This window comes from Cetorhinus maximus, chromosome 7 (assembly GCF_964194155.1).
Source record: "Cetorhinus maximus chromosome 7, sCetMax3.hap1.1, whole genome shotgun sequence".
NCBI classification, from domain to species: Eukaryota; Metazoa; Chordata; class Chondrichthyes; order Lamniformes; family Cetorhinidae; genus Cetorhinus; species Cetorhinus maximus.
The window spans coordinates 74,344,320-74,361,816 of NC_135885.1; the positions used below are offsets into that span (position 1 = coordinate 74,344,320).

The following is a 17,497-nucleotide window of genomic DNA, read 5'->3' on the forward strand; positions in this document are numbered from 1 at the left end:
TGACAGATGGCTCTGTGTGGATGTGGGGGAAATTAACAAATAATTAATTGGATTAAAAAAGCAGTAAAGATAGAGGAAAAGGTTCAAGGTCTGAAGTTGTTGAACTCAATGTTAAGGCCGGAAGGCTGTAAAGTGCCTAATCGGAAAATGAGGTGTTGTTCCTCCAGTTTGCGTTGGGCTTCACTGAAATATTGCATGCGGGCACAAGAGCAAGATGGTGAGTTGAAATGGCAAGCAACCGGAAGGTCCAGGTTATGCTGGCGGACTGAGCGAAGGTGTTCTGCAAAGCGGTCACCCAGTCTGCCTTTACTCTCCCCAATGTAGCGCTTCTTCACCTGAAAGGAGTGTATGGGGCCTTGGACAGTGAGAAGGTTAAGAGGCAGGTGTTGTACCTTCTGTGATTGCAGAGGTGGCTGCTGTGGGATGGGGATGAGGACTTGGGAGTGATGGAGGAGTGGACCAGGGTAGCAGGGAATGCTCCCAACAGAATGCTGACAGGGGGGCTAAGGCAAAGGTGTGTTTGGTGATGGCATCATGCTGTAGTTGGCGGAAATGCTGGAGGATGATACTCTGAATGCAGAGGCTGTTGGGGATCCCTTCATGGTTCTGGGATGGAGGGGAAGGGGTGAGGGCAGAGGCGTGGGAGATGGGTTGGACATGGTTGAGGGCCCTGTTGACCACAGTGGGGTGGGAGAGAACACTCAGTTAAGGGAAAAGAAAGTCATCTTAGGAACGCCGTTTTGGAAGATTGCATCATCAGAACAGATGTGACAAAGGCAGTGGAACTGGGAGAATGGGATGGAGTCCTTATAGAAAGCAGGCTAGGAGGAGCTGTAGTTGAGGTAGCTGTGGGAATCAGTAAAAAAAAATTGGTAGACAGTCTATCACCAGAAACAGATTTGGGAAGGGAAGTGTCACAGATGGATATGTGAAGGTGAGAGGGGGATGGAAATTGGAAGCAGGAATCGATACATTTTTCCAGGTCCAGACGAGAGCATGAAGCAGCATCGATATACAGGAAATAAATTTGTGGGAGGGGACTAGAATCCCCTCCCACAAGGAATGTTACGCACACTGCAGAAAGAGGCATAACTGGGTACCCATAGCCACACCTTTTATTTGGAGGAAGTGAGACAAGTTAAAGGAGAAATTGTTCAGTGAGAGAACAAGTTCAGCCAGGCAGAGTGGTAGTGGATGGGGATTGTTCAGGCCTCTGCTCAAGGAAGCAGACAGCCTGCACACTGTCCTGGTGGGGGATGGAGGTGTAGAAGGACTGGGTGTCAATAGTGAAGAGAAGGCGGTTAGGGCCAGGAAACTGGAAATTGTTGATACGATATAGGGCATCAGAGGAATTGCAAATGTGGGTGGAAAGACACTGGACAAGAGAGAGAATGCAGCCAAGAAAGGAAGAAATTAGTTCTGTGGGGCGGGAACAGGTTGATGAGTTTACCAGGACAGTCCTGTTGTGGATTTTGGGAAGGAGATAGAAGGGGGATGTGCGGGGTTGGGAGATGATGAGGTTGGAAGCTGTGGAGGGATCATCTTTTAGATGATGAGGTATCATCTCCAGCGGAGATGAGGTCAGTCACAATCTTGGAAACAACGGCTTGACGATCGGTGGTGTAGTCATGGTCCGGGGAGGTAGTAAGAAGTGTTCCTTGTTAATTTATTTTTTCATTAAACTAGACAAGCAACTTGTTCGTAACAAAAATAAAAATAGCTGGAAAAACTCAGCAGGTCTGACAGCATCTGCGGAGAGGAACATAGTTAACATTTTGAGTCCGTATGACTCATCAGAACTGAGGAAAAATTGAAATGAGGTGAAATATAAGCTGGTTGAGGGGGGTGGGACAGGTAGAGCTGGATAGAGGGCCAGTGATAAGTGGAGGCAAAGAAGAGATTGCCAAAGATGTCATAGACAAAAGGACAAAGGGGTATTGACGGTGGTGATATTAGCTAAGAAATAAGCTAATAGTGACGTTAAGGGTAGAAAGCAGGACGAGCAAGTGACAGATAACCCTACTGGGAGTGGGGTCGGAGGAAGGGATTGAAATAGGCTAAAAGGTGGAGATGAAACAATGGATGGGAATACATTTAAAAATAATGGAAATAGGTGGGAAAAGAAAAATATATTTAAATATATATATAAATAATTAGAAAAAGGGGGTGGGGATGGAGGAGAGAGTTCATGATCTGAAGTTGTTGAACTCAATATCAAGTCCAGCAGGCTGCAAAGTGCCTAGTCGGAAGATGAGGTTCCTCCAGTTTGCGTTGAGCTTCACTGGGACATTGCAGCAAGCAACTTGTTTGTTATTGGTTGACTAAAACTCTCGATTTTCACAAATTTAATCATGGATGGTATTGACATAGGAAGCATATCCAGAGACAAGGTAGTAGAATGTGTTGGGTCTCATGTCTTGTTTGTGAGCACAGGATATTTATTTTAAAATTACAAGCCTTTTATGTTAATGTCATTCCATTACAACGTCTACTTCCTAATGTGATTCAAAGTACCACCAAAGGGCAGATTTAATTCTGGCATTGAAGTGAATGGCAGCACTTGAACATTGTCCTGCAAAGAAAGTGTCCACGTTTCATCAGACAATTATGTAACTAACACACATATCTGGGCTCAGTTTTACAGGGTCTGCAACAGTGGTATAGGAAGCAGGGGCAAGGGTGTGAAACAAAATGTTGCTAGAGAGGGTGGTGAGAATGCTCATCACTGTCATGGCATTCTGCCAATAGCAGGGAATGGCAAGGTTGACCCTCCCACCCAGAGGTCAATTGTGCCACAAGTTGCTGTCAGGGCCTCTTTCCACTCCCCCCACCCCACTCCCCTCCCCTCCCCTCCCAATCCCAGCAGGTAGGCCCACTGCTATGTACAGAAACTGCCCGGTGAACCCTGGTGACCTTCCATTGGGCTCACAGTGGCCCTCCACCTCTGCCTCCCCACCCTGACACCCCAATGGTAGTAGTCATGGCAACATCCCCCTGCCCTCACTAACCAACCAGACCACTCACTCCCTCCGCCCCCGGGGGCATTCTTTTAGGCCTGCTTGATTGGCCCCAGTGACCCTCAACCCCACTTACCTTGTTGCGAGGGCAGTGTCCATCACTGTCTATCCCAGTTGGGTGCAGTCCCAGCAAAGCCCACTGCTCCTGGTGGCACTGAAGAGTTGCCAGCTTTCTGGTATGCCACCATCTTTTGGAAATGGACTCCCATCATTTAAAGGGCCAGGAGCCCTATTGGAAGCTCATTAGCATAAAAGCTGGCCAGGGCTCCCCCAGACGGCTGAAGCTGGGTTACTTTTGGCCTTCCAGCCCGTTGACCACCACCTTGATAAAAGCTAACGCAATGTTACTACCACATATAAAGTTACCAATTTTGCAGTAGGATATAAACCAAAAGTTTGCCTTTGTTGTGTGTATCTAATGCAATGGGCATATAGCTTTCGAAATGGATTTTACACTCAGATGCTTTGCCTCATGATGGGTTGCATTTGCTAATGGTGAAATTTGATAACAAAGTTTGGGAGTGGCAGTTTATGGTTTATCCACAAATGAGGCAAAAGTTCTTTCCAACATTCCAGCAGACAAAATTCAAACAAGAAAATCAATAAATAAAACAGATTTGCCGGGACTCAATGGCCAAAGGTTGCACTATGTCCCCGACTACACTTGAGCCACTGGAGGAGCTTTTTTTTCCCATTTGAATCAATAATACAATTGTCAAGGTTTGTATTTTTGAAAAAAAAACAATTAAACCAAATCAAAAATACAAATTATAATAATTGTAGACTTTCCATCCTTTATAATTCTGTGAAACCAAGGGTATCCGGTACCATTCTTTTCCAGGTCAGAGGTAATGCTTGGCTGTTATGGAAAATCAAAAAAGTGTTAATACTGATGTTGATTAAAAATAGATTTAGCAAAAATGGCTTCAGCAAAAACAACTTACGGTAAAGAGTTTTCCAATTCATTGAAGATTTCTATTATTTCTATTAGGGTTTTTTATTTCTATTAGAGTGTTAACGGGGGAAAAAAAGAACATGCAAACTAACAGTGGTATAAAATGCCCTTCAAACATACAGACAATTCTGGATATTGGACCAATTATTAAGCATCATAAGCTGAAACTACTGATGTTTTCTAGGTATTCTGCAATTTTTAAAAAACTGAGAATATAAATACATAATATTAAACAGCAATTAAGTTCAAATTACCATGCTAGTTTTGATCATTTAAGTTATTAAAGTAATTAAGGATAAATTTGCCTGGATGATTATATGATTACACTAATACATCTCTAAAAAGATCTCTTCCATAGATAGAGATTTACTAATAGCTCAAAACTCCATACAGTCAGATTGGATTGCAAAGGATATTTCTCTTTCAGAGCATAAGCTGCGATTTCACATTCACAAGTGTTCCTGTTTTATTTAGATAGCTATTTTAGTTAGATAAAAATCTGCCGGCTATAAAGGTTGGAAAAAAATCAAAACAATAACAATGGGAGCCCACTAGTCATGGTATTAGATAAGCAATTTAGAAACCTCATGCAAACTTGAATTCAGTAAATCTGCTAAATACCGTGAAAGCTCCCAGATCATCATAAAAATCCAAGTTGTTCACTATAGTCCATTAGGGAAGGGAAGGGAATATGCCATCCCTACCCAGTCTGACCTCATATGACTTTAGTCCCACACTGTATGCTTACAGGTTACATAGAACAGGTTGTATGTTAGATAACAAAACAAAAACAGAATTACCTGGAAAAACTCAGCAGGTCTGGCAGCATCGGCGGAGAAGAACAAAGTTGATCTTTCGAGTAGGACTCGAAACGTCAACTTTGCTCTTCTCCGCCGATGCTGCCAGACCTGCTGAGTTTTTCCAGGTAATTCTGTTTTTGTTTTGGATTTCCAGCATCCGCAGTTTTGTTTTTATATTTGTATGTTAGATAGTTCTTTTCCACAGAGAATACTAGACCCGTGGAACAGGTTATCAACTCATGTGATGTTGGTTCACTGTAATCCTCCAAGACAGATGGATCCATTTGTAGTTGGACATTACCTCATTCAGGAGGTAATGGTGTTAAACTGCAATTGAGTTCCAATGCATGTAATATATACACCCCTGTAATATTAATCAGGGTCAATATAATCTGGACTATTCCTGCTTATCCAGTTGGATCAGAATGGAATTTTCTAGATTCCATCCTCCCACCAGCTGCCAAGCCTGAGTATAACTTGGATTTTCAACTCTTAGGAGATTATGTGGCTGCAGGTGTTTCGGCAAGGGGGGAAGGGGTTGGAGAGGAGTGTCGCTATCATGATTAATAGCGCATCGCAACTATATCAGACAGGTAAGATAAACCAGTGGGTCTTTTCATGCCTACTACAAGGTTGAATCTTAATGCAGTCAGGGCAACCCGAGATGGAGAATAAATGCTGCCTTGCCAGTATCGCCCACACCCCAAGAGCAAATATACAAAAAAGATAGGCAACCACCAAATGTCGTCATCAGGACTCCAAATATCAATTTTTAAAAACATGAATTAAACAAATGCATTAAAAAAATTATTGAGAAACATATCTAGAGATAAGGAACCCCTTTATTCTCACAGCACTTGAGAATTTTTTTTAATATTATACAACTCCACAGACAACATTGTATTTAGTTATAACCATTAATTCGAAATACAATTTAAACTTGTACTAGATAGCAGCAAGTTTAATCACTTGGATATTAAGGAAATTAAATGCTAGTTTTCTTTATCAAACAAAATCTTAGAACTGTTGAAAGTGATCTGCTACATGTTTAATAGTAACTTTGATGTGCTGAATAGATCATATCGATCACGATTCAGGTTAATCTGCAAGGTGTGTGTTGTTTACTGACAAAAAGGAAAACAGTATTCTATCATTTGTTGAATATTACATGCAAAGACTTTTGTGCACTGAACTCTTATCTATTCAAGGTAACAATTTACTAAATTATTTTCCCATAAAGATACCAGACTTCAGCAAGTGAACATTTCACTGAAAGGGTAATGTATGTAAAACTTCCACCCACATTGTAATACTGTATACCGTACCAATGAACGTCCTCTTGAAGCACTAAACAGAAAGAGCTTTAAACGTCAATCATGTTTGCAACAAAAAGGAGAAAAGTTTATTTCAACAGAATAATCTACATGAGAAAATTCAAAGTATTCCATGGAAGCAAGTTACAACATACGTGCATTATGTTGCATGAAAATGTTTACTAATTGTAAATTTCAAATTGTGATACATTAATTAGCATATAATCTATTACTTCTTATACTACCTTTAATATAAAGGAGGAATGAGGCCAACAGCTGGTTCCATCACTCTTCAACTTCCAGAGAAGTATTCACTTAAGCATAAAGAAAAATAAGGGTGCTAAATAAATTGTATTTTGTAATAAGTGATGTTTCACAAAGAGCAAATAATACAGTAAAATTCTATAAGACAAATCAAGTTTTATAATGCAACATGTTTTAAACATATGCCAGTAAAACACAGCTTACTGTTGTCAACTTACAATTTACAGCACAAACAAGACTAATTCAATCCTAGACAAATACAAAGTCAAACATTTTTTGGGGATTTGGTCACATCAATCCCTCACAGAAACATATCTGCATTTAATCAACATTAACATCCTTAGTTAATTATTTTAACATTTAAATATTCAAATTACTATGATCCTTACCACATTGTGAAGATGTTATGTTAGTCCATTTCAAACCCAACCATCCAGTATGGCAGGGAAACACCTAGAAAAGAAACTGTCAAAAGATGTAAGCAGTAACTTGTAATTACAACATTGCCAACACGTTCGCGTTAGTATACTTTAAAAAATGCATTAATGAAATAAACATCATTAATCAGAAAAAAGTTTCTCTTTGCACTGTCCAACATTGTCCCAGTTTCAGTTTACGTTTCTTTTTAAGCAAAATACATTACAGTGGTCCTTTGCTCCTGTTAAATGCCGTCAAAGAGAAGGGAAAACAAAATAATGCAGTTAAATGGCAGCAACTTGACCCTACATTTTGAACGATGAAGATGCACTTTGTGCACACCTGGAACAGAATTCAATTGAGACGTGGCTCTGATCCACATGCAGACAAACTCCTCCCGCGGTTCCTTCCTCCTCTTCGGATTTCAGCCGTTTCCCGGGAATCGCGTAGTCGTGGTCCTGTCCTTCGGTGTCTCTGCATAGGGACGAGCTCAGTTTCATACCGTCCAGGCCGCTCAGCCTGTTCAACAGCCGCGCCAAGCTGCTCTGGTTGGCGAGCACGGATCTCAGGTAGCGGGCCTCTCCCTGCAGCTCGTCCAGTCTCCGGCTCAATCTCTGGTTCTCGGCCCGAAGCTCATGGTTCTCGGCCTGCAGGCCGCTGGCGCGCAGCTCCAGGCCCGTCACGTACTCTTTCTTCTTCAGCCGGTTTAAGCGAGCCGCCGTCGCCGCAGCGTTCCTGTTCCTCGCAGGTAAACTGTGGCGGGATGGCTGCTGTTGGGGACCGGGAGTTGCCACATCCGAGGCACCCGAGCTAGGGACCGTCTCATTCCCACTGGATCCCAAAGGGCAGTTATCTTCAGGCGATAGCGGAAACAATGGGACATCGTTCAAGTCCGCAAAGCCCAGATCACCGTCCCCCATTTCAACCAAGTCCCAAAGGTCTAGATCTGTGCTCCCAAAAAAATACTTTCCCGACTGATTATTGTGGGAACTGGCCGGGCTCCGGGCCTCTTCTAACCGCCTCATACAGCGGCCGCTCTGACTACCAGACATCGCGCGGCGGCCGCGAGCTCGGAAACCGTTAACCGGCAGTCACGCACACGGGCTCCATGCCGCCAACGACAAGCGGAACCGGAAGTCACAACATCAACAAATTACATTTAAACAGCGCCCGGGAAATGGGGTTGGAGACTGAGGAATGAGAGATGGGGGTAGGGAAATGGAGGGATCAGGGAGAGAGATTAAGACTGAGGATGGGAGGGATCAGGTGAGAGGTGGAGACTGTGGAATGAGCGAAACAGGGAGAGAGATGGGGAATCTGGGAGAGGTGGAGATGGGACTGCAGGGATTGGGAGAGAGATGGAGACTGAGCATTGGAGCTCGAGAGAAGGGAGATTGTTAAATGGGAGATTGCAGGAACGGGGAAGAGGGAGACAACTGAAAAGAATTTCGGGGGAGCTGGGGGCTCTGGAGGGGGGAGAAATTGAGATATGGGGGCTCAGACAGAAGGGGAGGGAATGAGAATTGGGAACTCAGGTAGGTTGATAAATAGGGGGTCCGGGAATGGGAGAGGGAGACTATTGAAAGGGAGCTCATTGGGAAAGTGGGAGAGAGAAGGGAAGAGATAGGGAATGGATCCTTGAAAGAAAGTGAGACTGGAGAAAGGTGTGTGTGCAGACCCCAGCATTTCCTGCAGAGCCGGGAGCATTAGCAGGAATGTAATGTGCATAACCATGGAAACATTTCACTTGGTCCCTTCATCCTAAATCATTATTAAGACATTATTAATGAAGATTGTGAGGCCCCAGCACTGATCCTTGTGGCACCAGATTAGTAACAGCCTGCCAACCTGAAAATGACCTATTTATTCCTACTGTCAGTTTTCTATCCTTTAGTCAATCCTCTGTTCAGCTAATATATTACCCCCAACCGCATATGCCCTTATATTATGCAACAATCTTTTGTGTGGCATCTTATTGAATACCTTTTGAGAAGCCAGATATGCTACATCCACTGGTTCCCCTTTATCTCTCCTGCTAGTTACATCCTCAGAAAACTCTTAACCAATTTGCCAAACGAAACTTTCATAAAATCATGTTGACGCTGCTTAATCATATTGGCCCATAACTCCAATCTCTGGTTGGTTATACCAGGGAGGTACCCTGGAAGATGTGCTGGGACTTCCCCATCCCAAGAAGTGCCTGCAAAATCATCGTGCACCAAGAACCATCTGATACTCCGATTTAAATCGGAGGCTCCGGATGGTTCCAACTGTTTTACCAGAATAGTTACCAAAGAAAAGTTGGAAGAATTAAAACCACTTCTAAATCCTGGGTAACGATAGTACTGACCCCACCCCACCCCCATGATCCCCCACAGGATCCTTCAAATACACCCCTACCCCCCGATTATCCTCCTTACCCCTCAATTACTCCCCCACCTCCCGACACCCTGACTACCCCAACAACCCCACCACCTACCACCCCACCCCCAGCTACCCTCCCAACCTCCCGACTACCCCACAAACCTCCGACTTTCCTCCCGACCTCTTGACCACCCCCACACCCCCTGACTATCTTCTCAACCTCCCAACTAACCCCCACCCCCCCACCCCGACTACCCTCCTGACATCCCGACTAACCCCCCGGCCCTTGACTGACCACCCGATCCCCCCACCACTGACCGCCCAATCCTACGCACTGAGCGCCCAACTCATCTTACCCCTCCCCACTGTCCAACTGACCCCCCACTGACCGCCCAACCCATCCTACCCACCCACTGACCACCCGACACCTCCCCCACCCCGCCCCGACTCCTATCCTACCCTTTTAACTTGAACACTTACCTTCTCCCTGGCTTCTCAAAGTAGCTGGGACCTTTAAACATACCTGCTTTACGGCAGCTGATGCCGTAGAAACGGGGTGTAGCTTCCTTTCAAACGACTGTGCTGCGCCTAACTGTGAAGACCTTGGGAACCGGCTGCACTGCACATTTCTCACCCGGCCCGAGTTGGAAGGTCCAGTGAGAAAAGTGCAACTGCATTGCAGTGTAAGTAAATGAGAGCAGAGTGCCAGTCTGACTCCTCAGAAGTCCTTGCCCATTATGATTTTCTAGGTCATTACCATTCTCACTTGTGTTATGATCTCTACTGGTAGAGCCTGGTAAACTTTACAAAGAAATTCAAACTCCCAGTTATTAACTGAAAAGACTATTCAACAATATTTCATGTTTTAAAGGGAAAAACATTTACTGACAAAAGAAAACAAACAAGCACTTTTAACATTAGATCTTTAAGCATTTATATTTTGAACCAAAAATTCCAAACAGAATTCTCCCCTTCTTTTAATTTCAACCGAGAACTTCTTTTTATGTTACAGTTTCTTGATGTTATTCAGTTCTCTTGGAACCAAACCAAGATGTGTCATAGCTCCCAGGAATTCTCTCTGATTATCCTTAATTTTCCAGTTATCTCCAAGGTGAGCGGGTTCTTGGGAATTAGCATCGGTTAGGCGAATCCTCCAGCCCTACTTCAACACCTCACAAATTTGGATTTCCCTAGCCTGAGCATGGGCCTCACTCACATACTTGTGTAGTAACTCCAAATCAGAAGCACCCCTGGTTCCTGATGGCCCTCTGTTCCTTGGTCTGGCTGCGGGCAGATTTTCTCTTTGCCTTCTCTAAACAGCTCCCAGACACACTGGGCAGAATTTTCTGCCCACCGGGTAGGCGGGCCCGACCCAAATTCCGGCGAGTGGGGAGCCGATCCCCACCAGAGAAGCAGGCCCCGCTGCCATTTTAAGTGGGCGGGCCAATTAAAGCCCGCCCAGCGTGACGCCTGGCGGGAAGCGCTATGCGCTTCCTGTGCGGGCGGGGGGGATTCCCCAAATGTGAGAGTGCATTCTTTCGCGTATGCGCACAAAAGAGCGCACATCTCCCTGAGGTTAAGTGCTGCCTCAGGGAGATCGCTGAAAGCTGTATAAACTTTAAAAATAGAAAAATAATAAAACCCTTAACATGTCCCCCTAATGTGACAATGTCACACGCGATGGGACATGTTAATAAATTTCACTGAAACTTTAATAAACTTTAAAAACCCTACACGAAACCTCATCCCGCCGCTGGATGAGGTTTCATGTTTTCTCTATTTGCCTCCGGGGCTCCTGGCCTGCCCGCCAACCTTAAGGTTGGATGGGCAGGTCCTTTAATTGTTTTAATTATCCTGTCAATGGCCTCAATTGGCCGTTGACAGGTTGACGGACGGGCAGCTGATTTGGCTGTGCCCCCGGCCTTCCTGAAGATTCCCCCCGACATCATCCCGCGTCATTTTGCGCCCCCTGCTCACCGATGGCGAAATTCATTCCACTGCCTGCACAGATTGACTATGAAAACGGCAGAGATATATTAAAACAAAAAACAACTTTCTAACCCCACAGCCCATCTCCATGGCAATTTGACACGTGGCCTGTTCCCAAATAGAAATTAATTATCTTTAACTTTAAATCTGTCCTCTGATCTGAAAAGTATATAGATACCTTCCTTGTTTACCAGGTGCCTTTCAAACCTTTGATCTGGGAAAATTACTTGAATAATTCAGTTTGCACCTTTAACTTCAAACCTTCTCCCAAGATGCCTACAGGCAGCCAATCTCCTCAAGAGATATTCAGAAAGGCTGCTATAATCCTACCTCTCACCACCACTATTCCAGCAACACAATTGGAACCTGCCCTTTGATCTGCAATTCTAGGCCCATCTGGTAAGTTATCCAGACCAAACTTTCCTTCATCTATTCCACATTTAAAATCACTGTCTCCTGAAACAGAATAATATAAACCAAAAATTACAATCCTAAAACATTTCATTCTTAAAGATTATGCATTTGTAACACTTTCCTAATAATAGATTCCAGCACCTACACAATGACAAATGTCAGGGTAACAGGTCTGCGGTCCCCATTTTTTTCTCTCCCTCCTTTCTTGAATAACTGTGTTACATTTTGCCACCTTCCAATCCACTGGGACCATTCCAGAATCTAGAAGATTTTGAAAGATCACAACCAATTCCTCCACTGTCTCTGTTCTTTTAGAACGCTAGGGTGTAGGCCATCAGGTCCATTGAATTTGCCAGCTTTCATTTGCATTAGTTTCTCCAATACTTTTTCTTTACTACTATTAATTACTTTGTTATAGGGTGGAATTTTAAAACCCCACTGGAGGGAAAAATGGAGGCGGGCATAGAATTTCCAGTTAACGTGCCAGTTCGCAGGCACAGTCCAGCCTCCAGCACATATTTAAGAGTGGCCAATTGAGGATATTAAAAAGCCTATTAAAGCCTCTCCTGCGCCAAATGGAATTTTCCAGTTGGCAAGCAAGCCCCCTGCAGTGGGCAAAATACAGCCAGAGAAAGGAGGCTGCCTTCCAGTGGTAGTTTGGGAGAATGCTTTTGAGCAACTTTAAAAAGCACCACCCCCCCCCCTCCCCCCGCCCTCAAGCATGGACAAAAGAGCTGAGTTCCAGAGGTGAGGTGAGAGTGACTACCCTTAACTTCAGGGCAGCATTTGACCAAGTGTGGCAACAAGGATTCCTAGCAAAACTGGAGTCAATGGGAATCAGGGAGAAAACTCTCCACTGGTTTGAGTCATACCTAGCACAAAAGAAGATGGTTGTGGTTGTTGGAGGTCAATCATCTCAGTTCCAGGATATCACTGCAGGAGTTTCTCAGGGTAGTGACCTAGGCCCAACCATCTTCAGCTGCTTCATCAATGACTTTCCTTCCATCATAATGTCAGAAGTGGGAATGTTCACTGATGATAGCACAATGTTCAGCACCATTCATGACTCCTCAGGTGTTGAAGCAGTCTATGTCCAAATACAGCAAGACCTGGATAATATCCAGGCTTGGGCTGACAAGTGGCAAGTGACATTCGCACCACACAACTGCCAATGACCATCTCCAACAAGAGAGAACCTAACCAGCACCCCTTGACATTCAATGGCATTACCATTGCAGAATCCCCCACTATCAACATCCTGGGGTTACCATTGACCAGAAACTGAACTGGACTAGGCATATTGTAAAGAGCATATCTTTTTATTTCTGTTGGACTGTGTACTAAAATTATAATGGCTTCAGTTTCAAGACATGTCTACAGGAAAAGTGAGAGGGATATATACAATGTTGCTGTGCTAGAACAGAGCGTGCCATGAAAGACAGGATGGTGCCAAGGTGAAGTCTGGTTTAATGGGGAACTGCCTGGCAACAATGTTTTAATTGGCTCCAGACCAGGTTACCAAGGTTTGTGTGAGGGCAGCGCAGCTGAATAGCTCCTAGCCCGAAAAGGAAATGTTGTGGTGTCTTTGATGAATGGACCACAGGAGACTCGGGTACAGGTTACGATCGTTTATTCGAGCAATTGCAAGGAGGGCACCATCTCAATGCAGCTTGAGACAGTACTCTGCTAAACTACAATTTGTTCATCATATTTATACATTATTGGTCACGTGCAAGAACAGTTCCCAGATTTCCATCTTGTCAACATATTGGTGTACATTAAACAGACAAGTCTGTGGTACAAAGGTACATGCATCATCTGGCCCCACCTACACCCAGGCAGAGACCTGCCTTCCTATCTAAGCTGTGACAATCTGTTCTTCCCCTATCTGTTGAAGAGCACACTTAATCTAAAACAAAAATAAAATAACCTGGAAAAACTCAGCAGGTCTGGCAGCATCTGCGGAGAGGAACACAGTTAACGTTTCGAGTCCATATGACTCTTCAACAGAACTAAGTAAAAATAGAAGAGAGGTGAAATATAAGCTGGTTTAAGATGGGGTGGGACAAGTAGAGCTGGATAGAGGGCCAGTGATAGGTGGAAATAGCCAAAAGATGTCATAGACAAAAGGGCAAAGAGGTGTTGAAGGTGGTGATATTATCTAAGGAATGTGCTAATCAAGGGTAGAAAGCAGGACAAGCAAGGTACAGATAGCACTAGTGGGGGTGGGGTGGGGTGAAGGAATTGAAAAAGGCTAAAAGGTAGAGATAAAACAATGGATGGAAATACATTTAAAAATAATGGAAGTAGGTGGGAAAAGAAAAATCTATATAAATTATTGGAAAAAAAAGGTGGGGATCGGAAAGGGGGTGGGGATGGAGGAGAGAGTTCATGATCTAAAATTGTTGAACTCAATATTCAGTCCGGAAGGCTGTAAAGTGCCTAGTCGGAAGATGAGGTGCTGTTCCTCCAGTTTGCGTTGAGCTTTGCTGGAACAATGCAGCAGGCCAAGGACGGACATGTGGGCATGAGAGGTGGAGTGTTGAAATGGCAAGTGACAGGGAGGTCTGGGTAATGCTTGCTTAATCTATGTTATTGCCATTCCCTGACTCCAGTCTAACTCTTCTATCATATTTACATTCTTCTTCGTCCAATGTGGCCTTGCTGATGCTTGCAAGCCCTGAGAATGTGCAAGGTTCAGCATTCTCTCTGTCCCAGCCTGAACTTTAAATATTAACTACTTAGCAATTATGGTTTTGCATGCTGGGATATTTTAAGTCAAGTCCATTGACCATTACTGTATTCCTTTATTTCCCCCTAACAGTAAAGATCTAAAACCTTTCTCCTGTGTGTAAGATTCCAGTAATTCTACAATAATAGCTAGCTGGCTTTTTCTCCTCATATCTCTATAACCTGTTCTCTCTCTGAAAACCCCTGTCAAGAGGAAAAGGGTAAAATCACCATTAGAGCCATCGAAAAGCAAGTGCTCAACCAGTGAACTAAAGACTGAAAGTGTTGGGAAGACTACCTCGTATCATCAACCAAGAACTGAAAGGAATTTGGAAAACATTGATCAAAATCAACCCATTGAATCCTGTACTCCAGAATTGGTGCTATTGAACTGCTTTATCCCACCTTAAAATCCATGTTTTTGTGTGTCTTATGTGTCTTGTATATGTGTATATAGGGATTTAAGAAGGGATAGAGTTTAGGTTATAGAGTTAGAAATTAGCAGTTCATATTTCTTCCTTTTGCCACTAGTTAAAGACAAATTGTTCAATAAACAGTTATTTACTTATTAAGTTTGCAAACCTGGTGTTTGTATTCTGTTAACCTAAATTAAACAATTAGGTGAGTTGATCAAACTTTTTCACATTTGTTGCTGGTCGGGGAGCAGTGGGGCTTGATATTGCAGTGCACTATCCCCAGTGAGTCGCGACAATACAAATACTGTGGCTGCAAGAGTAGGTCAGAGGCTAGGAATGCTGCGGCAAGTAACTCATCTCCTGACTCCCCAAAGCCTGTCAGCAGTGTGATGGAATACTCTCCACTTGCTTGGATGAGTGCAGCTCCAAAAACACTCAAGAAACTTGACACCATCAGGGCAAAGCAGCCTGCTTGATTGGCACCCCACCCACAAACACTCCCACCATCACCGATGCACAGTGGCAGCAGTGTGTACTATCTACAAGATGCATTGCAGGAACTCACCAAGGCTCCTTAGACAGCGCCTTCCAAACCCACAACCACTATCATCTAGAAGGACAAGGGCATCAGACACATTGGAATACCACCACCTGGAAGTTCCCCTCACCATCCTGACTTGGAAATATATCACTGTGCCTTCACTGTCGCTGGGTCAAAATCCTGAAACTCCCCCACAACAGCACTGTGGGTATACCGGCACCACATGGACTGCAACGCTTCAAGAAGGCAGCTCACCACAACCTTCTCAAGGGCAATTAGGGATGGGCAATAAATGCTGACCCGGCGAGCAAAGCCCACATCCCATGAATGAATAAAAAAACCCACAACCGTTTTCTTTTGTGCTAGATATGACTCCAACCAGTGGAGAGTTTTCCCCCAATTCTTATTGACTTCAATTTTGCTGGGACTCCCTGATGCCACACTCTGTAAAATGCTGCCTTGATGTCATGAGTTGTCACTCTTTCCTCACTTCTGGTATTCAGTTCTTTTGTGCATGTTTGAACCAATGATGTAATGAGGGCCGGAGCTGAGTGGCCGAAGTGGAATCCAAACTGAGCATCAGTGAGCAAGTTATTGCTTAGCAAGTGCCACTTGGCACTTTCCATTACTTTGCTGATAATTGAGAAGAGACTGATGTGATGGCAATTGGCAGGATTGGATTTGTCCTGCTTTTTGTGAACAGGACTTATCTGGGCAATTTTCCACATCATTGTATTTACTGTGTTTTTGTTGTACTGAAACAGCTTGGCTGAGTGTGCTGCTACTTCTAGAGCATAGGTTTTCAGGATGACAGCTGGGATGTTGTCAGAACCAATAGCCTTTGCTATATCCAGTAACTTCAGCCAATTTTCGATATCATGTGGAGTGAATAATTGTCTGATGTCTGGTATCCATGCTGGTGGGAAATTCAGGAGGTGGCCAAGATGGATCATTCACTTGGCACTTCTGGCTGAAGCTAGTTCCAAATGCTTCAGCCTTATCTTTTGCAATGATATGATGGGCTACACCATCACTGAGGATGGGAAGTTTTTGGAACTGCCTCTTCTGGTTAGCTGTTTAATTGTCCACCACTATTCACAACAGGATGTGCAGGACTGCTGAGTTCAGATCTGATCTGGTGGTTGTGGGATCACTTAGCTCTGTCTATAGCATGCCGTTCCCATTGTTCCTTTGGTATACCAACTGTATACCTCTGGTGGGTCTAGCCTGCTGGGGGGATAGGAGTCTGGGACATTGACTGTAAGGTATGATTCTGTGGGTATGACTGTCAGGCCATTGCTTGGCTAGCCTGTGGTGCAGTTCTCCCAATTTTAGCATAACTTCCAGTTGCCAAGGTGGTATTTGAACCCTTATACCAAGAGCATTAGCCTGGGCCTCTGGATTACTAGTCCAGTTACATTACTACTATGCCACCATCCCCCCCGACTTCATCAAGTTGGCACCTAATGTTTAGGTATGCTTGATGCTGCTCCTGGCATGCTCATTGAACCAGGTTGGTCCCCTGGCTTGATGATAATCGTAGAGTAAGGGATAACCTGGTCATGAGGTTACAGATTGTTGTTGAGTACAATTCTACTGCTGCTGTTAATGATGGCCCACCATGCCTTATGGATGCACAGTTTTGAGCTGCCGGATCTGTTCTGAATCTGTCCCAGTTAGAATAGAAAGTGTTCACAGGACTTCATCTCCACAAGGATTGTGTAATGGTTACTCCTACCAATACTGTTATGGACAGAGGCATTTGCAACAAGTAAATTGGCGAGGACGAGGTCAAGTAGGTTCTTCCCTCTTATTGATTCCCTCACCACTTGTCACAGACTCAGTCCTGCAGATATGCCCTTCAGGACTCTGCCTGCTCGGTAGTGGTGCTATGAAGCCATTCATGTCCCCAATTCAGAGTACATTCTGTGCCCTTGCTACCCTCGGTATTTTTTCCAAGTGGTGTTTGACATTGAGGTGCACTGATGTATCAGCTGAGGGAGAGGAGTAGATGATAACCAGCAGGTGGCTTCCTTGCCCATATTTGGCCTGATGCCATGAGACTTCATGAGGTCCAGTGTCAATGGTGAGTATTCCCAAGTCCACGATCTTCCAACCATATACCTCTGGTGGGTCTAGCCTGCTGGGGGGACAGGAGTCTGGGACATTGACTGTAAGGTATTATTCTGCGGATATGACTGTGTCAGGCCATTGCTTGGCTAGCCTGTGGTACATTTCTCCCAATTTTGGCATAACTTCTTGGATGTTGGTGAGGAG

General features: G+C 44.3%; 1 protein-coding gene across 6 annotated transcripts; it reads right to left on the bottom strand.

Annotated features, from left to right (window-relative positions):
• Nucleotides 1–2,417: 2,417 nt before the first annotated feature.
• On the bottom strand, nucleotides 2,418–7,832 carry crebzf (CREB/ATF bZIP transcription factor). Of its 6 annotated transcripts, none has more exons than XR_013577126.1 (5): nucleotides 7,109–7,815; nucleotides 6,739–6,814; nucleotides 6,331–6,399; nucleotides 3,005–6,119; nucleotides 2,418–2,948 (listed from the first exon to the last, which is right to left on the bottom strand). XR_013577126.1 is itself a non-coding variant. In XM_078545709.1 (3 exons), the coding sequence occupies exons 1-2, from the start codon at nucleotides 7,816–7,818 to the stop codon at nucleotides 6,769–6,771; spliced, it is 789 nt and encodes a 262-aa protein (XP_078401835.1). In that variant the 5' UTR covers nucleotides 7,819–7,832; the 3' UTR covers nucleotides 6,149–6,399; nucleotides 6,739–6,768. The 6 variants fall into 6 exon arrangements, 3 of the variants coding, with proteins under 3 accessions (XP_078401835.1, XP_078401837.1, XP_078401836.1); XR_013577124.1 differs by having other exon boundaries at nucleotides 3,005–3,876; nucleotides 7,076–7,815; XR_013577125.1 differs by lacking the exon at nucleotides 2,418–2,948 and having other exon boundaries at nucleotides 5,428–6,119; nucleotides 7,076–7,815.
• Nucleotides 7,833–17,497: the final 9,665 nt, after the last annotated feature.

Coding starts and splice junctions, on each gene's coding strand:
- crebzf (XM_078545709.1), bottom strand. CDS start 7,818: ATGTCTGGTAGTCAGAGCGGCCGCTGTATGAGGCGGTTAGAAGAGGCC. Junction 6,815..7,075: donor GCATCTTCATCGTTCAAAAT/GTAGGGTCAAGT, acceptor ATCTTTTGACAG/TTTCTTTTCTAGGTGTTTCC.